This window comes from Nelumbo nucifera, chromosome 1 (genome assembly GCF_055504915.1).
Source record: "Nelumbo nucifera cultivar China Antique chromosome 1, China Antique-T2T, whole genome shotgun sequence".
In the NCBI taxonomy this organism is placed as follows: Eukaryota; Viridiplantae; Streptophyta; class Magnoliopsida; order Proteales; family Nelumbonaceae; genus Nelumbo; species Nelumbo nucifera.
The window spans coordinates 217,121,367-217,146,033 of NC_142649.1; the positions used below are offsets into that span (position 1 = coordinate 217,121,367).

The following is a 24,667-nucleotide window of genomic DNA, read 5'->3' on the forward strand; positions in this document are numbered from 1 at the left end:
TGGTAATTGTTGAAACCTCCCTTGAAGTTTTTTATCGTTGCCCAAACCTCCCTTGAAGTTTGGTAATTGCAATCAGTTCCCCTAAACTTCTTGACACAGTTGCAAGTAGACCCCTTTTGTAAAACCCTCTAACAAGAGGCATGAAAATGTTCAAAATACCCATGTAATTATTATTGATGCTGGTTTATACTTAAAAAACAATATAATTGTTATGAACAACAAAAAAAAAGTGTAAAATTGCAATTTTACCTTTGAGCAATTGATATGAAGGGCAATTTTGGAAAATACATCAATTCCAAAAAAAGACATTAAAAGGAATTGGGATAATGATTGATATGAAGAAAAAAATTGGAAAATAAACATTTTGGTCAAAAGTAACTACATGGGTATTTTTTACATTTTTGTGCTTTTTGTTAGAATATTCTAATATAGGGTCTACTTGCAACTGTGTCAAAAAGTTCATGGGAAGTGATTGCATTTACCAAACTTTAGGGGGTTCAGCAATGATAAAAAATTTTATGAGAGATTTTAGCAATTTACCCTTTCATTTATTTAAATTAAAAAAAAAACTAAAAATACATCTTATGTTCTCAATAGTCAATGTTGGGTCACATTAACCACCATGAAGAGATTTCCAACTTACAAATGAATGAGCAATTTATTCCTTAAACTATTTTCTTATTTTTTCAAAAATATTTTTTAACCCATTTTCATTGGTTCAGTTATTGATTATTAAGGTAGCAGATGATTTTCTCTTCTTTATCCGCACCATATGGTGGGTTAATTTTTCATTTTCATTACCTTAAAGCCCACATCATTGGATGGAAAAATATATGAAATAATAAGTGATATTTTTAGTGGTTCAAGGAACTAAAGTTTGATTTATCATATAGAAGTTAATTCTTGCAAAGGTAACGAGAAATCAAATAAAATTTTGATGAAGATAACTGATAAAAATTATTAATTTTATTAATGATCCATAATAAATAAGAATAATAAGAATGTTATTAATTCTCATTACCTTTGCAAGAATTTTATTTAGACATATCTTTATATTAATAAACCATAATAAATGTGATAAATATGAATAATTTTTATAAATGTAAAAATATAAAAATGCAAAACATTTTAAAAATATATTATATATTATCATCATTACAAAATTTGTCACATATACAAATACTAGTCCTTTCTAAATGCGAGTTAGTATAATACATGAGGGCTTTTAAACCAACACTTCTAAAACAATGCAAAAGATTTTTTTTCGATTTTCCGTTTTTGTGCCACACATCAAATGGTGGCCCACATCTGAATTATAGAAATGTAAAAAGAAAATACATCTCTTAGGCTGCATTCGGCATTCCTTAAGTCCTTAAAATAAGGAATGCCAAATGCTGCATTAGGTTTTAAAAACTCCCACAAGAAAAAGCAAGGTTATTTTTCCATTCAACCTGAAAAAATTGTTTTCACTTCAGGGTATTCACCAACATCGACTGGTTTTGTTTTCAAAACAAAAATAACCGCCACCCGTTTTTTCTCCAGCAACATGTCCGTTGTTTTTGTTTTGAAAAATAAAAACCATTCATGTGGAAAACATCCCCTTCGTTTTGAAAAAGATACACGATTAAGAAAGCGTGTTGGGTTCTTTTTTCTTTTTTGCTGCGAGCTTTTGTTTCTTGTTGAAGCAACATTTATTAGAAATAATAAAAACAAAAAGCATCCACATTGGAGAACATTCCCTTGATAGATGGCTAGCATCATCTGATCACGTGGCATCGATGGTTATGCAATGTATCCTTCATGTGAAATGTGGAACGTTATTGACGTCAATTCAAGAATATTCCATAGTTGCCTTTATTTTGAAAACCCGAAATCAGCATCCAATATTCAAAAAGCTAGTGAACGGAGGGAGTAATACAGCCGATAATTGGACCTGAAAAACATAAATGATGATTAAAGGCATCTAAATAGAGTTCTAGATCTTATTTGGACCATTTATCAGAATCCCTAGGAAGTTTCTTTTTGATTCGTAAAATTCCTAGTAAGTATTTCCCAGTGAACATGCATTTACTGAATTTGATGAAAACCAATGAGCATTTCACTGCATGTGTTTTGTCTTTTTCAGAGATGGTTTTTGCGTCTCCAGCTTCAATTCAATGGGGTTATTTAACTGACCAACGGGGACTTCCTCAGGCAAAGTAGAAAGGAGAAACTTCTTACTGGAACCAACGTGGTTGCAGAACAATTTCAGCATTTTCCTACCTCTCATCCATTTCAGCATTATCTTCAGGTGTGTTTTGCTGTTCAATCCATTAATACCTGCTTCCTGCTAGAAAATAGGTAAATATGATAAACGCAAGGAAATACAGACTCCCATAATTATGACTACAAAGAGAAATTCTAATGAGACCCCAACAGATTGCATACAAATCCCAAAAGTCTCACACCTTAGCAATTATCAGACATGTAACATAAGCTTGTCATCTTGAAACCCCTTTTTCAAATGGTTAATAATGAAAATGCTATTCAAAACTGAGGGTGATAATGGGCCAGGCCCCGGCCAGGTTTAGATAAGGGCTTTAATTAGGTCTAAGCCTGGCCCGGGCCTGGCCTATGACATAAAATAATAAAAATTTAATTTTTTAAATTTTTTAAATTAAATAACATGTAAATGCAATACATACAAAAAAATTACACAAGCCAAAGTTAAATTGGGCTTGCTAGGCTTTAAGCCTATGGCACAAAAAATTAAGGCATGGGCCTCCTTTAATTGCTAGGCTTGATTTGGCTTGGGTATAGATCAAGGCAAGGCCTTCATTCCCATTCTTGAGCTATGTGGGACTTGGAATAAGACTAAATAGTTAGAGAAACCATTGAGTATTTTCCCAAGTCCCACATTGCTTAGGAAATGAGAATGAAGGCTTTGCCTTTATCTATATAAGGCCTTATTTAGAAGGACAATTCTCATACCTGAATTGACTCAAGTGTTGACATATGTGTTGACATGTTTCAATTCATAAATATTTATTTATATGTTAAAGTAAAATGTAAAACTTCTATAAAATAATAAACATTTAATATAAAATGAAATACACTTGTGTATATATAACATATAAAATATAGAGCTTGTTACAAAAAAATTAATAAAGTTTGATGAATTGGCAAAATCGGATATGTTCTCAAAAAAAATTGCAAAAAAAGTGAACAGGACAAAAAATTAACCTTTTCGGACCAAATTGTCCTTTTCTTTAACTTTCACAAATTGAATGCCACTGTTCATCGTCTCCCTCCTTTGAATGCCACTATTCATTAGAATGTGACAGGAATAAAATACCTTCTATTACTTTGTTTTTTAGATTTTTTAAGGAAAATATTTCAAACAAATAAAATAAATTAAAAAGCATCACCTTTTTCCAAAGACAAGAAGCAACATATGGAGCAAAGAGGAATTTAGACAACTAACTGGTTCACACCAAGGTTCAAAATTTCGATACGCCCAATACGTCGGTAGGGGCATATCGGGCTATATTGGTATTGTTTTTTTTACTTTTTTTATTTTTTTCAAAACCAGTTCAGGGGGGGCAGTTTAAGGCTCCTCCACCCCGTGAACCAGTCAGAACCCCAATACACCCTCTGTAGGGGCATATCAGGGAGCTCCCAAAACGATACGTATCGGCTGACACATGTTGATACTTTGAACCTCTTGGTTCACACCCCTAGCTTCTCTACTTGGATAAGCAAGTAAAAGAAAATGATAAAACAATGCAAGCAAAATAGAAACTAGCAACTTTTTCTTCTTTGGGATGACCCTGTGTTGACAATGGTACAAGTACTTTACCTTTTGGGATTCAGGGTGTAGTCAATACATCCCCTTAAGCTGAGCATGGATATCCATCATGCCTAGCTTGCACAATAGCTCCTTAAGTCTTTCTCTAGACAACCCTTTAAGGACATCTGCTAGTTGCCTTCCCAAAGGTATGTAAAGAAACAAATGCGACAAAATCCTTTCTCTTACGTGTCTATCTCAATATGTTTGATCCTATCATATTGCATGGATTGTTAGCAATATTAAATGCAACTTGATTGTCACAATACAACTGAAGTGGACCAATCACCTTTACTCCTAACTCCCCCTCAGCAAGATACAAAGCCACATTAATTGAACCACCCATGTGCCACATTGCTCTATATTTTTCCTTATCAATACAATCCAGTTACCGCAATCTATTTTTTACTTCAAGTTATAAGATTCCTGCTAACAAGTGGTTGATCTTCTCTCTCTTTTAAAACCAAACTTCATATGAGAATTCTCTACCCTTGGGCGAGTCTTCAAATATTTGAGAATTCATTAAACAATCTTCATATGAGAAACCCGAGGGGCAAGCATAAATTGTCTCACAATGTTTTTTGCACAAGTAATATCTAGTTTGGTTAGGGATAAATGTCTAGCTTGGTAAGGGACAAATACTACAATTACAATAGGAGAATCACTAGAACTAAGAGATGAAGAATGACAGGAAGGTGGAAGATCACGAGGAGAGCTCATAGAGACAAAAGGAACAACATTATTCTTCCACTCTACTAGCCTCCCCATAAAGGGAATTACAAGAAAGCTAAAGCATAATTGGGACTCAAAGTAACAAACTTCCAATAAGATTGAGGATCAAAGCATTTTGTCGGCAAATTAAGAAATACAGGATTTGCAGCAAATTAAGAAATATATGATTTGATTGATTAAGAGATTTGAATAAATTTAGGAAATATCAGATTTGAATAATTTTAGGAAAGTCATATCCTAGGATTAAGGGAAAGATTTAGTCAATCCCTGATTGAGAGAAATTCTAGGGGTTTGTCTTTCTTATCTTTTCTTATTTAAGGTGTATGCTCAATATGTTTTAATCATCAATAAAGAAAATCTTCTTCTTTTCTCCCTCTATATTTCGCAGCATGTTATCAGAGCCTTAGGGTGGTTCGATCATGAATTTTAAGGCCGCCATGGTTGGCTCAGGTTCAGCATCTTCGGATGCTACCAGTGCTGTGACGTCTTCGGAGGGAGGTATTCAGCTTGCGGCTATTTCTCTTTCTGAGAATTCCCTTCAAATTACCATTCACAAATTGAATGGAAAAAATTATCTTGAGTGGTGTCAGTCCGTGTGGTTGGTGATTGACGGCAAAGGGAAACTCGACTACTTGAATGGCGAAGTAAAACCGCCAACCACTGATGATCCAAAGTACAGGCAGTGGCGTTCTGAAAATTCTATGGTTACCGCCTGCCTGATCAACTCTATGGATCCGGTGGTTGGAAAACCATTCATGTTTCTACCGACGGCTCGCGATGTGTGGGAAGTTGTTAGGGAAACCTATTCAGATTTGGACAATCATTCACAACCATTCGAACTAAATACCCGAATGTGGAAGATGCAGCAAGGTGAACGTGAAGTAACAACCTATTATAATGAAATGATGGCTGTTTGGCAGGAGTTGGATTTATTTGAAGAAGAAGAATGGGAAAGTCCCAGTGACGGTGCTCGGTACAAAAAGAAGATAGAAAGAGGTCGGGTTTTTGTCTTCTTGGCTGGTTTGAACAAAGAACTCGATGAGGTTCGGGGACGTATCTTAGGACGAAAGCCCTTGCCTACTCGGGAAACCTGCTAGAAGCTACACAGTTTTGTATGCCCTTGTTAGACAGTTTTGTATGCCCTTAGTTCCAATCAGTTTTGATGTACTTATGACATTTAGTGTAAATGAATAAAGTGCATGTCTGATTCATGTTGTGTGGTATGTTTCTGTATAAGACCCTTAAACTGGACACTTAATGAGACTCGTGTTAGTTTAGAATGTTCACAGACGTTGGATAAGTTTGGGGGGATTTATCCTGCCAAGGTTGACATTGGTGTACTGCCAAGTGTTGGGGTGGCCTGTCTCAGCTGACAGAGTGAGACCCAAAGCACATACAGTGTAGGATTACTTGAATCTTTGAACCGGACCAGATTTCTAGTATTGCCCTAGACCTTGGAGATTGATGGGCAAAACTGGAAAGTTACACCTGACCCCTAGACTCGATTATGATACTGCACTGGGTGTCGGATTGGGCTGTCTTTGATATGCTAATCAGTGAGATCCTTAGCGGGGGTCAAAACCTAGATATGTTGGGACAGTCTGAGAATTCATCTGAGTGGGTGATCATAGTGACAGGATCAGCCCCTTTGTCGGACAAAGGTAATGATCGGGGATGCACTCTCTCTGATGGAAACCAAACAGCCGGCAGTTGATTTCAATTGTTGGAATTTTGCTTTGCAAAATTTAGATATAAGATATATAGATATATACGGTTTCAAAATGTTTGCAAATGGTTTTAAATCCCAGGATCCATGTGAGCAGAGAGTGCAACACTGTTCCTTGCAGCCGAGGGAGAGGTCCTCTCTTGTCGGGCAGTGTTTGATCATTATGGGCTGAGAGGTTGAGTGTAAGGCCATTTAGGGTTATACCTAATGGGCTAATCTTGCATCTGCCCACAGTCCCTGGGTTTTTATAAGATGGCTTGACCCAGGGACCACTTAGTGTAAGTGTTGAGCCCATAGAGTCCATGTGATGGGCTCAAGGGGTTCACTGGGCTTTCCAGTGAATTCGGCTAGGCCTTGTAACAGAGGCTGGGCCGAACCCATGTGGCTAATGTGTAGATCAATGCTTGGGTCCCACACCAAACAAAGAAACCCAACTGGGCAGCAGTTTGGAAGCCTATTGAGAACTTAATACATATTGGGCCTAAAGCTCATTTCAAACTGAGCCGATTTGATCAGTCACTTAAAGGGGCGGATTTGAGATTAGGTTAAGCCAAAAAGGATTGGGTCTTAACCCTATCCACTCATGGAGACCAAATTCAAATAGGATTTGAATCTGGTAACCTCCTGATAAGATCAAGAGTGGGTTGATCTAATCTACAGATAGGATTAAGAAGACTCCTTATCCAAATACAGATTTGGATTAGGATAACTCCTAATGAGATTATGAGGTTTCTTAATCACAAAGAAAAGAGGAGAAACCCTAATTCGAATTACAAGAATTTGATCCCTAGGGATTTCGCATATTACTCTGCAACTTTGAGATAGGATCTCAGAAACCCTAGAGAAGAGGAAAAAGCAGTTCGCCATCTTCTTCTCTAGCCTTCTCCTCCAGCAGTCGCCGCCATCTACTGCCAGTTCAAGTTCTCTGTGAAGGAAGATCAAGAAAAGTTCTTGATTTTGTGTGGTGCTCTCTGCTTCCATCGAGTTCTTCAGAAGAACCTGGTTCGTGGGACGAACACTGCTGGTTCTGCTCCATCATCGTTGTGTCATCTTCCGTGGGAGCAGTTCTTGGGATCCTCTTTGGGCGTGAACACCAACGTTGGGAGATACTGCTTCTCCGAATCAGGTATATCCCTTCCCTTCTCTTTTTGGTTCATAATTGGTTCAGTTTTGATTCAAGATAAATCCTGAATAATTCAAGGAATGTGATTCCCAATTGGAAGAATGGAAATAAATTTTTGAAATTCGCCCACTCATTCCGCAACCCTTTTTGGCATCCATATGATGGATCTTACCATTCTTTTTGTGGTATCAGAGCAGTTTCGAATCTTGAATCAAATAAAATCATATCTGAACCTGCGCAAATGGGCAGAAGGTGTTCTACCCAGATTTGCGCAGATTGTTTTTATTTCTAGAAAATTTGTTTCTGGATGTGGGGCGATTGATCCGAAATTAATTTTGTAAATCTGAAATTAATTTAGAATTGTCCTTTATTTATTTCTTGATTTATTGGGTTGTTCGTACCTGGAGATCGAGATGCAGATTTAGCACAGAATGTCTGCGCATTCTTTTTGCAGTTTTCTATTCATTCGGTCTGTAAATAATTTTTTTTTTATTTTTCTAGACTGAATGTATAGGATTCAATCAAGTTGTAATTAATTAATAGAAATTAGGACCATATTGGACCAAAACTGTTTGGACCGAATCTAGGGTTCGAAGGAGACTGTTTTCAGTCCTGATTTCTCCCACTTTCAGGTCTGAAACTAATGATTAATTGCAAGAATTAATTCGGCCCAACCTGTAAAGCCCAGTTTTAAAGAGTTAAAACTGCAAAAGCCCACTTTTGTGCGGAAGCTATATGGGCCGAACTGCTAACTGCTATTCAGCCCCTATACCTAGATAATGTTAATTGTTAATATTATGGACTTTTAATGGGCTTGTTAATGGGCTTTACAGCGATTGATTGATTGGATCAATTCTTCCATGTCATGTGATATATGGATGTTTGATGTGTTGCGACCATGGGCCATAAGCACTTGGCCCATGATGATATAATAGTGGCTCTTGCACACACCATGGATGAATGCACAGCATTGCCATGGTGTCCCTTACGATCATTGGATGACCCCTCCCTTCGTGGTGGCCCCCACAACCCTAAAAGGGGTCACGTGCGGAAACCCTAGCCGAATTGGGCCACCAGAAATCTGACTTTATGAAAGTCGATGGGAGCCACTTTGGCTTGACCTAAATTAACTAGGGCGTAAATTTTGTTCCCTCCAGCAATATGAGTGCATGTGATAGGGAGATTCATGTGATGAACTCTAAAGGCCTTCTGTCATTAGCACGATGATGGGTCCTTCAGTAATGAGAAAACGCACCATAAAATTGGGCTATCCATTTGCTGTTGGATTTGTCAGAGTGTTTCATAAGATGATAGGGGCGTCATAGACCGATGTGGGAGGGGTTTCACTAGAAAATGGGAACTCTCTCACGGTACCTTGGCGTAAACTGAATATGATGGGTGAGCACTCACTGGACAGAAAGGTTTACCCTAAAATGGCTATGAACCTTGTCTGACCGAGGCTAAAGGGAAAACTCATACGATGAGTGGATGTGATCCTTCACGGAAAGGTGGTGGGGTTATGCAGCTGAAACAATTGGCTCCATGCACCCTATGTGAATTCCCACATTTCGTCGTCTCTGTCACTGAGATGGGAGGGAAATCTCAGAGATGAACAAATGGAAATGGAACATAGATTAAGAGCCATATCTATGTAGGTAACATGAATCAAACTAAGGTTGTGGACTAACGTTTTGTTGTTTTACCAGAAAATGGCAAACGGTCAATTTGCAAAGCTTCTCGACGATAATAAGCTTAAGGGCCCAAACTATGCCAACTGGTACAGAAACCTTATGTTGGTCCTGACTTCAAAAAAGTTAGATAAAGTGGCAAAGAATCCTGCACCGGATCGTCCGGGAGACGGGGTTTCAGAAGCCCACAGGAGGGACTACCAAGAGTGGGAGGAGAAAAACTCCCTAGCCCGCTGCTATATCATAGCCTCTTTAGATAATCTGATACAGAGGCAGTTCAATCAGATCGAACTCGCCAAAGACATATTGGATAGTCTAAAAACTATGTACGAAGAGCAGAACCGTTCTACTCGCCAAAAGGTCATGAAGCAATTCATGACCGCGTAGATGACCAAGGGGCAACAAGTGCATGACCATTGTCTTTGGATGATGGGTTACATAAACGAGTTGGAGGCCCTTGGGTCCGGGCTAGATTTGGTCACACAGATAGACACCATTCTTAACTCCTTGCCTTCGTCCTTCAATCCGTTCATTATGAACTATAATATGAACAAGCTGAATGTCGGTGTTCAAGAGCTCAGCAATATGTTGCAACGAGCCGAAGAACTGATTAGAAAGGATGAGCCGATAGCCATGCTTGTTGAAGCTGGCAAATCTGGCAAGAAGAGGAGGGCAAAGAGAAAGCCCCAGAAAAAGGCCACTAAATCTAAGAAGCAAAAGAAAGACAAGGCATCCGATGCCCGTCACTTCTACAAGCAAGCCGACCACTGGAAGAGGAACTGTCCTACCTACCTAAAATCTAAGAAAGGTAATTTCGAAACTTGTGTCATAGAAACTAATCTGTTAGTTGCTTCTGTGTCCTGGTGTGTTGACTCCGGGGTTTAAACTCATGTGTATTATTCACTGCAGGGGTTCAAAGTAAGCAGAAGGCTGAGTGAAGGAGAAGTGACACTTTACTTGGCGACTTCTGCAAGTGTTGTAGCTACGGCGATAGGAACCGTAGAATTAGTCTTTAGAGAAGGAATACTTGTACTTAAGGATTGTCTTTATGTACAAAACATAAGAAGAAATTTGATTTATGTTTCTAAACTGTATGCTGATGGATATACTGTCTATTTTAGTAATATGATTACTATCAAAAGGAACAATAAATTCATCGCATGCGGGGAACTGGAGAACGGTCTCTATGTTCTACATCCTTCTCTAGAAACTAACTTAACTGAAACTACGTCGGTCGAAATCCCCAAGAAAAGAACTCGTGATCTAGTTAGTCCCACATGCCTGTGGCATTACCGACTTGGCCATATCGATATTGACCGAATCACAAGACTGGTAAAGGATGGTCCTTTGGATTTTCTAACCGTAGAAGATCTTCCCACTTGTGAGCCTGGCCTCCGAGGTAAGATGACAAAACGGCCATTTAACGGTAAGCTTGAAAGATGTACAAGCACGCTTGACCTTATACATACTGATGTATGTGGTCCCTTGAGTGTTAGGACTCGTAACCAACACGTATATTTCATCACCTTCACCGATGATTACTCACGATATGGTTACGTGTACCTAATGAGACAGAAGTCCAAATCCTTTGAAAAGTTCAAGGAGTTTAGACAAAAAGTCGAGAAACAGTTAGGGAGAGAAATTAAGGCCCTTCGATCAGATCGAGGTGGCGAGTATCTCTCTAACGAATTCAGTGACTACTTGAAGGCCAACTGGATAATATCATAGTTAGCTCCCCTTGCAACACCACAGCTTAACGGTGTTTCAGAGAGGAGGAATAAGACATTGTTAGACATGGTCCGGTCACTTCTCATATGCTCAGAATTACCCACATCATTTTGGGGATATGCATTAGAGACTGCTATCTACGTGCTGAATCGGGTTCCAACCAAACCGGTTCCGAAAACTCTATACGAACTTTGGACCGGAAAGAAACCAAGTGTCAGACACTTGAAGATTTGGGGTTGTCCTTCGCACGTTAAAAGAACGAGTGCGGACAAGTTGGAATCCAAGACCAGTTGTTGCCTATTTGTAGGCTACCCAAAGGATTCGATGGGTTATCTATTCTATGACCCAAGTGAGCAAAAAGTGTTCTACAGTCAAAACACCCAGTTCTTAGAGACCGATTACATCCTGGACACCCATCGTCAGGAAATAGTTATTGATGAGGAGAGCTCAGGAGCAGTGGGAGATGTCCCACAAGTTCCAGGTAGTGACCAACCTAGAAGATCCACCCGGGTATCCAAGCCACCAGTCCGTTAAGGTTATGACCAGGATAGTTACCTGGTGGAAGCCTTGACTAGTGAGGAGGATCTCGTAACTTACGTGGAAGCTATGTTGGACATAGATTCCCAGAAGTGGGTGGAGGCCATGAGAGCCGAGATGGACTCGATGGAGGCCAATGGAGTCTGGACTCTAATAGATCCGCCCTCCGAGGTAAAAGCAATCGGTTCTTGATGAGGAGAGCTCAGGAGCAGTGGGAGATGTCCCACAAGTTCCAGGTAGTGACCAACCTAGAAGATCCACCCGGGTATCCAGGCCACCAGTCTGTTAGGGTTATGACCAGGATAGTTACCTGGTGGAAGCCTTGACTAGTGAGGAGGATCTCGTAACTTACGCGGAAGCTATGTTGGACATAGATTCCCAGAAGTGGGTGGAGGCCATGAGAGCCGAGATGGACTCGATGGAGGCCAATGGAGTCTGGACTCTAATAGATCCGCCCTCCGGGGTAAAAGCAATTAGTTGCAAGTGGATCTATAAGAAGAAAAAGGGCCCCGATGGAAAGGTTGAGACCTTCAAAGCTCGTTTGGTGGCGAAAAGGTATACTCAGAAAAAAGGCATCGACTATGAGGAAACCTTTTCGCCCGTGGCCATGCTTAAATCCATTAGGATCCTGCTAGCTGTAGCAGCATACCTTGACTACGAGATTTGGCAGATGGATATCAAAACCACGTTCCTGAAAGGAGATCTTAGTGAAGATATCTACATGCAGCAGTCGCAAGGCTTCATTGCTGTTGGTCAAGAACACATGGTATGTAAACTTAATAGATCCATATATGGACTTAAGCAAGCTTCTATGAGATTGTTGGTAGAGGGGACGTCCTGATTAAAAGGGTAGCATCAGCGGATAATGTGGCAAACCCATTGACTAAGCCACTCACACAGAAAGTGTTTGAGAAACACGTGGAAAGCATGGGACTCCGGCTTGTACCAGATTGGACCTAAGTGCAAGTGGGAGCTGTTAGACAGTTTTGTATGCCCTTAGTTCCAATCAGTTTTGATGTACTTATGACATTTAGTATAAATGGATAAGATGCATGTTTGATTCATGTTGTGTGGTATGTTTCTGTGTAAGACCCTTAAGATATATAGATATATACGATTTCAAAATGCTTGCAAATGGTTTTAAATCCCAGGATCCATGTGAGCAGAGAGTGCAACACTGTTCCTTGCAGCCGAGGGAGAGGTCCTCTCTTGTCAGGCAGTGTTTGATCATTATGGGCTGAGAGGTTGAGTGTAAGGCCATTTAGGGTTATACCTGATGGGCTAATCTTACATCTGTCCAGTCCCTGGGTTTTTATAAGATGGCTTGACCCAGGGACCACTTAGTGTAAGTGTTGGGCCCATAGAGTCCATGTGATGGGCTCAAGGGGTTCGCTGGGCTTTCCAGTGAATTCGGCTAGGCCTTGTAACAGAGGCTGGGCCGAACCCATGTGGCTGATGTGTAGATCAATGCTTGGGTCCCACGCCATACAAAGAAACCCAACTGGGCAACAAATTGGAAGCCTATTGAGCACTTAATACATATTGGGCCTAAAGCCCATTTCGAACTAGGCCGATTTGATCAGTCACTTAAAGGGGCGGATCTGAGATTAGGTTAAGCCAAAAAGGATTGGGTCTTAACCCTATCCACTCATGGAGACCAAATTCAAATAGGATTTGAATCTGGTAACCTCCGGATAAGATCAGGAGTGGGCTGATCTAATCTATAGATAGGATTAAGAAGACTCCTTATCCAAATACAGATTTGGATTAGGATAACTCTAATGAGATTAGGAGGTTTCTTAATCACAAAGAAAAGAGGAGAAACCCTAATTCGAATTACAAGAATTCGATCCCTAGGGATTTCGCAGATTACTCTGCAACTTTGAGATAGGATCTCAGAAACCCTAGAGAAGAGGAAAAAGCAGTTCGCCATCTTCTTCTCTAGCAGTCGCCGCCATCTACTGCTAGTTCAAGTTCTCTGTGAAGGAAGAACAAGAAAAGTTCTTGATTTTGTGTGGTGCTCTCTGCTTCCATCGAGTTCTTCAGAAGAACCTAGTTCGTGGGACGAACACTGCTGGTTCTGCTCCATCATCGCTGTGTCATCTTCCGTGGGAACAGTTCTTGGGATCTTCTTTGGGCGTGAACACCAACATTGAGAGATACTACTTCTCCGGATCAGGTATATCCCTTTCCTTCTCTTTTTGGTTCATAATTGGTTCGGTTTTGATTCAAGATAAATCCTGGATAATTCAGGGAATGTGATTGCCAGTTGGAAGAATGGAAATAAATTTTTGAAATTCGCCCACCCATTCCGCAACCCATTTTGGCGTCCATATGATGGATCTTACAATTCTTTCAGCCCTTCATGATACACCAGCATCCCCGCCATTCTCTGATCTCCCATGTGTACTAGCAACTATCTCAACCCACAAATTTTCCCTCTCTAAAGGCCATCTCCACAACCATTTCCCTAAGAGCGCTATATTCTTCTTTCTTACATTCCCAAGACCTAAACCACCCTATTCCTTGCTTCTATACACCACCTCCCATGTATGCTAGCCATCATAAAGGGGAGTTCCCCAGTAGCTGAATATCTGCAATTCTATAAGACAAATTGTAATGAATTGGAAGCCATAAAACCAGTCCCAAATACTAACAAGGCGTACTGGGTCATTAATGGCTTGGGACCAAAATATGAAGTCTTTATAGCTTCCATTCTTACTTGTCTTTTCTCTCAATTCATTTCTGCTCTACAAAGCCATGAAAGTCATTTCCATCTAGTAGTGAGGAACTTCAGAATCATTCACAAGCTTTTTTTGGCCAACACTAGAACAGGAACAGGACAAAAAAAAATGAAAATAAAAACCAGAATCAACAGTGGAATAGGAAGAAGAATCAAAATGCAGAGCACAACTTCAATTCCCAAGGGCGTGAATTCCAACCAGATGGGCAAAATAGAAATAACAATCAACAGTCCAAAAACCAGTAGGTACAAACTAATAAGAATCCTATTCAATGTCAAATCTACAGGAAATTTGGGCATGAGGCATATGACTACTACAACCGCTTCAATAGAGCTTATCAAAGAGAATATTTACCCCAATGATTGGCACTATGACTTTAAATGATCCTCATGATTCAAAACGGATACTAGACACTGGGACAAGCAATCAAATGACGAGCAATGCAGGTGTCTTTACTTCCCCAACACCCTATTGGTACTGCTTGTGCTAGCAAATCTAAAACTCAAAAATACTCTTCTTGTTCCTGGCTGACAAAAAAGTTAGCTCTCAATAGGACAGTGTAATGATGATTATGATTCTGTTTTTGAATTCTCATCATCTGGTTTTGTTATCAAGGACAAGTGAATGGTGAGGATTCTAGGAACTAGCAGTAGAGATGGTGGCCTTTATTTCTTTTGATGGAGAAGAGCAACATGCTTATGTTCCAATCAATTCAAGCATACCTCTTAGGGTGTTTGGCATCAGTGACTCAATCATCCCAATGAAAGAGTCGTGAAGTTTTTACATAATAATAATTTTATTTTTGTTGAGACTTGTAATAAGAAAAACATTGTTTGTTCCAGAAGTCAAATGGGCAAAAATAGTCATCTTCCTTTTTGTTTCTGAAAGGACTAGAAGTGAAAATATTTTTGATAAAATACACTGATTTATGGGGTGCTGCATCCATTCCCTCAATTCAAAGATACTGATATCATGTTGCTTTTTTTTAATGATTTCTCATGGTTTATTTGGATTTATTCAATGAAAAATAAATATGATCTTCTATCATGTTTTCTCAAATTTAAAGATGCAACTATCATGGTTTAGTTAGATAGTTGCCATGTCCAAGAACTCAAGCACAGAATGGTTAGTTAAATGCAGGCATAGAACCATTGTTGAGCTTGGGTTATCCATCATGCTCTTTCATAGTAAACTGCCAAAAGTGCTGAGGGTAGAAGCATTCATTACAACAGTTTTCTTGATCAATATATTACTTACACCAACTCTTAGTATGACAAAGTCATCCAAGTTACTTACTGGGAATGATCTAGATTACAATTCACTATGGGTCTGTGGGTGTAGCTGTGTAGGTGTAACCCATATTTGCAGGATTACAAAGAAAACAAGTTCTCTCCCCATTCCTTGCCCTACGTGTTTATTGGATACAATACTCTTCCTAAAGGCTACAGATGTCTCTGTCCTCCTACAGGACATGTCTACATATCTAGAAATATCGTATTTGTTGAGAATGTTGTGCTTTGTACTGATGATTCATCTTCTGAGACTTCCTTGTAGGGGATTGATCTTCAACTCGCAACCTACCATGAGTGGGAGAAAGAACAAATTATGAAAACTCATGAAGAGACAGTACCCCATCTTCCACCACAACCAAATAGTGTGGTGAAAGCAGTTCCAAATAGAGTATGGTTTCTAAAAGATGCTGCAGATCGTGATCCACTAGCAAGCACACCAACTTCTTCTACATCAAAGATAGGAGAGAATGAGGGTTCTTCATCAGCACTTCAAGAGAACAAGCACTATGATTTCAACACCTGCTGATACAGGGAACGCTGCTAAGTCATCAGTTTCCTCATCACAGTGAGAGATCTATTTAGGATGCCATGCTCCAGACCTTGGACTGTACCTTCATGTTGACTTGCCTACCATAACTAGAGAACCAGAAGTTCGCTGATACACTTCAGTCCATCCTATCATGATCAAGTTTCACACACATCAACAGGAACAAATTTCTCAACAAGACTCAGGCTTACTAGCAAAAACACCATCTAAAGACATTCCTACTGAAGTAACACAGTTCATTCCGCCCTTATGCATCCAGGTTGGGTTTGCACCATGAAAAAACGTGCAACTCTTCATCACAACCAGATTTGGACACTTATTCCAAAATCCCCAGATATGAACGTAGTAGGTTTTAAGTGGTTGTTCAAAACTATATTAAATGTAAATGGTACTTTAGAATACCTAAAGGTGGGTCTAGTATCCAAGGGCTACAATTGACTTCAAGAGTTAGACTATGAATGAGACCTTAAGCCCAGTAGTGAGACCTCAAAAAAATTAGGTTGGTTCTCACTATTGCTATCCAATGAAATTAGAAGATTCGGCAACTTGATGGCAAGAATGCCTTTGTAGATGCCACCCATCCAGACTACATCTATAAACTTCAAAAATCTTTATACAGCTTGAAGCAAGCCCCCCGGGCCTGGTTTGATAGGTTCAGCATTTACTCTGTGTGCTTCATCATGAGTGTGGCAGCATCTTCCTTCTATTATATGTAGATGATATTGTTCTTACTAGTGATAACACTCCTTTTTTTTAGTTTTGAAAGATAAATAGAAATTCATTAAAAGAAAAAGAGAATACAAAAGGAAGGTGATAAGAAACCACTCGAGAGAGAGATAACAAGACACTAATACAAACTTACAGCCAACGACACAAGACTAATGACAAACAACAAAACGAAGAACCAAAAGCACCAATTTCGGATACCTCCACAAGCTCCAAGAGCACACAGGACCCAGGCAACCAACTCCTAATCCTCCCCTTCGAACACTTACTCCTCTCTGTCAATATCCTCATCCCACATCTTTCCTCCCTCCCCAATTACCACTTACTTCAAACTTTCTCCCCTCCAACTCTCAGACTCCTCAAAGGCTTTCCTAGCAAACTCCTCCCCTCCCCCAAAAAAAAGCAAGCCAAGAGTTTTGCCAACCTCAACATTTTTCTCCACAATCTTCTCAATAGAAAGCTTTCAGACCTCTCCACCTGATCATCCAAACTTCTATCAGGATCTCTCGCTTCAAAATTGGAGTCAATTCCATTGTCATTTTCATGCCAACAGCTTCTCATCTGAGAGACCGAACTACTATTAACTCGAAAGCCACACCTCCAACATCTATGAATGTTGGCACTGTAATGTGAATAATGTGTGAAAGCCACCACTTCAGCTCCACACCTAACTTCCCAATCACCACTTCCTCAAAAGGATTGTCCATGGCATCAAAGCACTCTACCTGGGAAGATACGCAAACAATCACATCATTATCCTCAACTCCTCCATCGTCATCTCCTAAAGCCTTTCCAGATTCAGAATCACCAATCGCAACTTCCTTTGTCCTCTCCCCCAACTTATCCTTTGCTCCATTAAGAATCTCTCCAGATCGCTAACCAAAGATTCCACCTCAAGAGAGAAAACAACCTGAGTTGATTCCTAAAAAAGGATTTAGAATTCATGATGTAGACCCCACTTGACATTAAAACCATCTTCCCGGCCCACTTCTCTGCGTTCGAATTTGGAGGCTCTTCCTCTCCCCTATCAAACCCCAATTTATCTTCTCATGGCTTTCCATGTGTGTTGGGATCCTTTTATTTATCAGCAAAGGGAAATTCATTAATTAATTAAAAGAGAAGTACAACTGTTGGAGCAACTTTGATACACCAGATTACACATTTGTCAGAATAAAATAGATTTGTCCACACCTATTTACCTAATACATAAGCCAACCCATTTCAATTCTTCTCACCCGATTGAATGAAGCATTAAGTCTCTTTGACCAAGAAATCACTACTTGTGAGTCACCCTCAATCTCCAAATCCCTAACTCCCAGCTGTTCCGCTAATCTCAAGTCTTGTAATAGGGTCAATATTTCAGCCTTAACTAAGTTAGCAATGCCAATTGACATTGAATATAGAGCCACCACCACTCCAATGATTTAAAAGGTGTGCCTAGGCGCTCAAGCGAGTCACATCTTAAGGTATGCGCCTCGCCTAGGCCCTAGACGCAGCACTTTCAAAAGGTGCGCGCCTGGTGCACCTAGGTGTGTGCTTATTGTGCCTTGTGCCTCAGCCCAAGCATGCACCTTTTTTTATTTTTTGTGCTTTTTGCTCTTTTTTGAACCATTCATCCTAATAAAATAACCTATTAAAAGACAATTAAAATTATAAAATCATTTTTTGTGTGAGGATTAAGAATTTAAAACCCTAAAATGGACTTGTTTGGGCTTGCCTCGAGGGGCTTGGTACAAAGACAGCTTGTAGAATCAGAAATGCAAGATGCTTTACGTCACATTAGCTATTTGAAGTAATGCAATTGAGGAAAAAAAAAAAAAAGAGATTGTACGTTTTACATGCTTGAAAATGTTTTATGTTTCATTTTATTTTTAAATTTTCATTTGAATACGCCTTACATGTTATGTTTATGTATTTTAATTTTAAACAATAGATTTTCTAAAACATTTATTTTAAAATTTAAGTTTATATTTTTTATTAATACTATGTTCAATATTTTTTTTGTATTTTTGAATTTTTTGGCATTTTTTGTATTTTTGTGCCTTGCTTCAAGAAGGCGTGCGCCTCACCTTTGCCTCAAGCACAAATTGCCCCTTGTGCCTTTTTATGCACCTAGCACATTTAAAGCACTGCACCACTCCCTGGTGATTTCTAAAACCTCCACCAATACCAACCCTTCCCAAATTGCCCATAGAGCTACCACCAAAATTTAGTTTCAATTTATCAATCTCTAGGGGATTCCAGTCCATTCTTTACCTATCAATGCGTCTCCCCGAATGTGCCACTTCAGCCCAAGACCTTACTACGTCATTGGTAGAAAATTCCCAAAGGATCTCCAAGGTTTTTACCTAGCGCGCAGTTCTGATTGTTATAGTTTCAACCAACTCCTTGGATTTACTTTTTCCATTAAAGATCCTTTGGTTCCTTTCTTCCTAGATTGTCCAGAGTCCAAACCAAAGCTGCTCTTACTATCCTCCACATAATCCTTCCTCTTTTTTTTCCTGATGCCTCAAGAAGTCAAAATTGAACAAGCTTACAACATCTTGTGGTGGAACCTATTTGCAACCAAAGAGAACAAAAACTCCCAGAGGCAAGACACAAAAGAATAGGAGATTAATAAATGAGGAATAGTCTTACCACTCCTTGCAAAGAATGCACAAATGAGGAGACATGCATTAGTTAGGCCTAGGTTTACCCTAGGTTTCCCAACAAAAACTTGTACTTTAGGAGGGATAGGTTTACCCTAGGTTTCCTTCACCATGAAACTTTACCACCAAAGGTTCTGACTGGATTAAAAGATTAAAAAAAGAGGCACAAGAATTTTGATCCAAAAACTTTACCACCAAATCCTACCATCAAAAGAATTTTGATCCAAAAAAACAAATTCCAATTTTCCTAGTAGAAGAACAAGTCATATTCATTATCCCTTAAACCCCTTATAAACCCAAACTTCTTGTTTAACCCAAGTGGAGTGGTCAAACCAAATTTAGAGACCGGTTTAAACTTATAATGGGACAAAGTAGAACATGGAATTGCAATGAGTGGTAGGTCACCAATCCAAATGTCTTTCCAAAACAAAACTTTATTCCCTCACCACATCAAAGCAAATGAAATTAAGGAAAGAAGGTAGTACCTCAATGATTTCTTTCCAAGGGGAACTCGATGAAGTGTGAGGCGTACATTTTGCATCCCAGCCATTTTCTAACAATCCATGAATACATCCAATGACCCTGTGCTACAACTTTCACCTTATAGAGGAAGCACATTTTTCTCATCACCTAGTTCCCAATGACCCTTTCTCTCATGATTTTTTCTAAACTCCTAGCCACTTTACCCAGGATTCTAAATATAGAGAGGAAGTAAGTGGGTAGGTTGGCTAAGGTAGACTTGATCAAGGTGACTCTACCTCCCAAAGAGATGTAGTTCCTCTACAATATAGAAACTTTTTCACAAATCTATCTACAACAGGTTGCCAAAAACCTTTTGCTCTTGGATTACCCCCAAAGGCAATGCCAAGGTACTCTAGGGGCAGGTTTTGACTTCACAACCAAGCATTCCTGTCATTAATTGGATGTCATCCTCTTTCATGTTGATACCTGCTACACAACTTTTCTTCACCTTCAAACTTGAGATCCTTTGAAAATTCTCCACTAAAACTTTTAGATTCCTCAATCCTCATTCTAACCTCATCACAGAAGCAACTCTCGGTAAGGCCCTTGACACCATGTCTCCCCAATGCTCTTCCCAATCTGCAATAAAAAGGAATTTGTCTAATTTGGAGTAAATTGGATCAGTTTGAAGATTTGACCATGTGAATCTGTTATGTAGGAGTTCAAGTTCCTTGAGTTCAAAAACATTTGTAAACTCATTAAACTTCCTCATACTGGTGGTACTCCTTTGCCGCACCTTACTGCACTCTTCACTGAATCTAATCACATTCAAATCCCCTCCCAGACACCAAGGCCCATCCCACAAACCTCTAATGTCTTCCAGTTCTTCCAACAATTCATTCCTTGGTCTATAGCCAGTGGGGCCATAAACATTAGTTAAGACCCATTCAAACCCATCTCCCACTTGCTTGAATTTGACAGACACTGAGAACCTTCCAATTAATTCTTCAACTCCCTCTACAACTTCATTCTTCCACATAGTGACTAATCCTCCTAATGAGCCCCAAGAAGGGTTCATAGCCCAGCTAAGGCCATTTGCACTCCACACACTTCTAGCCCATCTCTTGTCAAAAGTCATGAGCTTAGATTCCTGAATTATAAAGATATCTGGGTTTTCTTTCCTTAGGACCTCCTTTATTAATGCTCTCTTCCTTGCTTTCCCCAATCCTCTCACATTCCAGCTCACAATCTTCATCACTCCAAAAAATAATCCACCCCCACCCCTAAACTTCTCCTTCCCTTCCCCTACCCTTCCTCGCACAAAATTCTTTGTCCCCTTCTACATCCTTTTTTAGCCTCTCAACCTCACTTAACCTTCTTTTTCTCACCTTCCTTTCCTCTTTTTATTCTTCAGATGCACTTTCAGCTCGTTCAAATTTTTTATCTTGCAGCCTAGCTTTCCCACAAATTCGGCTAAGGAATCCTCTCTTTCAATTCCCTTCTCAACCATTTTGTTTTTGTCCTCTCTATGCCTCCCATACACCCCCTCTTGTTCCATTCCACCTCTATCTTCTTTGGACCCACCAACCTCACCCTCATTCATCTTCTCCCTTTCTAATTCCACCCTATTTGGGTTCCCAAGCTCTTCAAGTATTATATTGCACACTCCCTCCTCCCTCTCACCCTTCTTCTGTATCTCCCCACCACTCACAACTCTATCAGCTTCAAATCCATGGGTAATCGGCAATGAGACAGGCCTGGAATCTGGGAGACAACCATCAAGAGCAGAGCAAGGATTAGTTTCAAAACCCGAAGCCACAATACTAGATCTCTCTTACTCTATGAACCTTGTTTGCCAATACATGCATGCACCCATTGATTACCACTTTCAGCTTGTAAAGTGAATATTGAGATATGTTCATGGGACAATTGATTATTGACTTAATCTTTATATCAACAGCTCCTTTGATCCATATGCCTATTCAAATGCTGACTAGGCAAGGTGCCCTCTTATTAGACACTCCACCACAGGTTATTGTGTTTTTCTTGGTAATAATCTTATCTTGTGGGGAGCAAAGGAGCAAACTATTGTGGCCAAGTCTAGCACTAAAGTCAAATACAGGTCCATGTCCTCTACTACGGTTGAGATTACCTAGTTGCCTTTTGTACTCCAACATTTGAGGATATCTCTACCTAAGCCATCAACACTATATTGTGACAACATCAGTGCTCTCCATATGTCCATTAATCCAGTGTTCCATACTTTTACCAAACACAATGTGTTGGACTATCACTTTGCTCAAGAAAAATTTGGCATGGAATATCTGATTATCAGCTATGTCTCCTCTGATAATCAACTTGCAGAAGTTTAGATTGCTTTGTTCCAAGTTGGGTGTCCACTGTTTTCCTCCTCGACTTGAGAGGGAGTGTTAAGAGACCCAGGTCCAAATCGTGTTGATCCAGATCCAGACCTAGGACTGAGTTCAAGAGAAGACTCTAGAGAGCTCAACCTAAGTGGGAAGTCTAGGTGTCATCTCCAGTTGCCAAAAGTCAGAGATATTGAAGATAGGAAAGTTCTCAATAAAGCTCTTAGTCAAATCCCTCTTGAAATGGAAGATTCTCATGTACTAAGAAAGGTTCTAACTAGAGCAGATTCATTGTAATTACTCTTTCCATTCTTTTGTACAACCAATATTAATAAATAATAAATTCTTTTTTAATAAGTAATAGTGAATTTTATTAAAAATCAATAAAAAGATACACAGTGAATGCTTCCCACAAAGAGACACGAGGTGCAGCCTCAAAACAAGTCTCCCTAGTTTAATGTATCAACCAGCAAGCATATAGTTCAAAATAGCAATGCTCCTTAGTCTTTACAAATGATCAACTATTTCTAATCAAAACATGGAAAATCAACATATCCAACACATGGAAAATATATAATCAGCACTTGGCAGAGAAATTACCTAACAACTAGGTAAAGCTATAGCCTTTTACAAATAAAAGATTTTATTTACAAGATGCTGAAAATGGAATGTCTAATGCACAATAACGCAAAGTTGCAACTTTTAGAATGCTACTGCTATTACAATATTCCCATACCTTGATTTATTACTAAAGATATGGAGATGGACTTCACGGTACTAAGAAAAATGAGACACAGATAGATAGATAGAGAGGGAGAGAGAGAGAGAGACCTTGGCTTGGTTCCAAGTGTTTGAAACGGTGAGAGGTCCGCGTTCCTTGATGATCTGGTAGAGATTTTTGGCTATGGATGATGCCTCTTGAGGCGGCACCTTCGGGTTGATCTTCCTTAGGTTCTGAGAGCATTTCCTAGAGAAATACCTCACAAAAGTAGTACTTGCACCACTCCCCAACAACATCCCCCCACCGCGACTCTCTCTCTCTCTCAATTGGCCAACCAACAATCACTTGTCCAGCGTTGTACGAATTTGGTTATTCTCGGTTCTCTCCACTCGCCCAGTCTCTTATAGACAGACGGGAAGAGGCGAACAGCAGGAGAGGGTCTGAACCTAAAGTGACAAAAAATCGAAAATAACCCTCACTCTGGTTGGATTTGAATTTGGGAAAATTTATGATACAGGAAAGGCATGGTAACGAAAGAGATTTGACCCATCAAACCACCCCTCTGATGATACCGGTTGATTGGCTGTCCGGTATCTCATGTCTTTTTTGTTTTTTGATAAACAGGTATCATGTCTTTTTTCTATCATACTCGAGCCCTTGGTTTTATTCTACAATGGCAAAAATAACCCTGACTAAGGTTTTATGACCCGATCGGCCGATCCCTCTAGATACCAAGGGCAAAGGGTTTTGCAATGATCTCTTGTCTCAACAAATCTATTTTTTTTTCGAAAGCCTTATCTCAACAAATCAAGTTGACTTTTTTGTTTTTTTTTATATTTGAATATAAATACTATTGAATGTTGAATTGTGAGAAATGATAACTGATGATGCACAATCTGGCCGGTCTTAGCTGTCGATGATCTTGCCTCTGAACCGAGTAACAGGGACCTGAAACGGAAGGAGAAGAGAAGCTTCGGGGAGAACCCGGCGTAAGGGCTCCGAAGCTCAAGTTAGAATCCTTCAAAGGCAAGAATAACCAGATAGCGCGAAAGTTAGCATACCTCGTTCCTGGGGGGTAGAAGCCTTTTATAACCACCTCGCGCACTCACTTCCAGGCCTCCGTCAGGTCGGGCATGATTACTTCTGAACTCCTGCCAGTTCGGGTGTCATTTCCTCTGGCCGGACAGAACCGCCACTGTTCCTTTTGTCTGAGCCGTCTCTGCGGCTAGTGACGACGGTTGCAGGTGGCGGTGGCAGGAAGCCGTTTGAAATGCGGCTATCAGGCGTCAGATCCCAAAATCAGTCAGGTACGTCGCCCTTGGATACGGCCGTCCTTGGTGTTGGGTACGTTTGGCTGGCCTGGTGCTTTGGAAGTGAAGTGTTGGAGTGGCGAGCGAGGTGCCTTGAGTTCGGTTTGGAGTGTTCTGAGCTGCCACGGGTCAGCTCGGGTCAGCTTTGTGAGGCTTGGGGCCCAGTATAGTTCGTGCTCCTTGCAGGGAGCTCGGGTTCTCAGTAGGGAGCTCGCTCTTAATAGGGAGCTCGGACTCCCAGTAGGGAGCTTGTTCTTAATAGGGAGCTCGGATTTTAGGGAGCTCGGGTTCTTGGGGAGCTCGGATTTTAGGGAGCTTGGGTTCTTAGGGAGCTCGGACTCTTAACAGGGAGCTCGGGCTCCTAGTAGGGAGCCCGGACTTAGGGAGCTCGGGTTCTTAGGGAGCTCGGACCCTTAACAGGGAGCTCGGACTTAGGGAGCTCGGGCTCCTAGTAGGGAGCTCGGGCTCCTAGTAGGGAGCCCGGACTTAGG

General features: G+C 40.1%; 1 protein-coding gene across 1 annotated transcript; it reads right to left on the reverse strand.

Moving 5' to 3' along the window:
• Positions 1 to 1,817: 1,817 nt before the first annotated feature.
• LOC104585789 (tumor necrosis factor receptor family protein) lies at positions 1,818 to 23,370 on the reverse strand. The gene is made up of 2 exons (XM_010242777.3): positions 22,977 to 23,370; positions 1,818 to 2,326 (listed from the first exon to the last, which is right to left on the reverse strand). The coding sequence occupies exons 1-2, from the start codon at positions 23,160 to 23,162 to the stop codon at positions 2,099 to 2,101; spliced, it is 414 nt and encodes a 137-aa protein (XP_010241079.1). The 5' UTR covers positions 23,163 to 23,370; the 3' UTR covers positions 1,818 to 2,098.
• Positions 23,371 to 24,667: the final 1,297 nt, after the last annotated feature.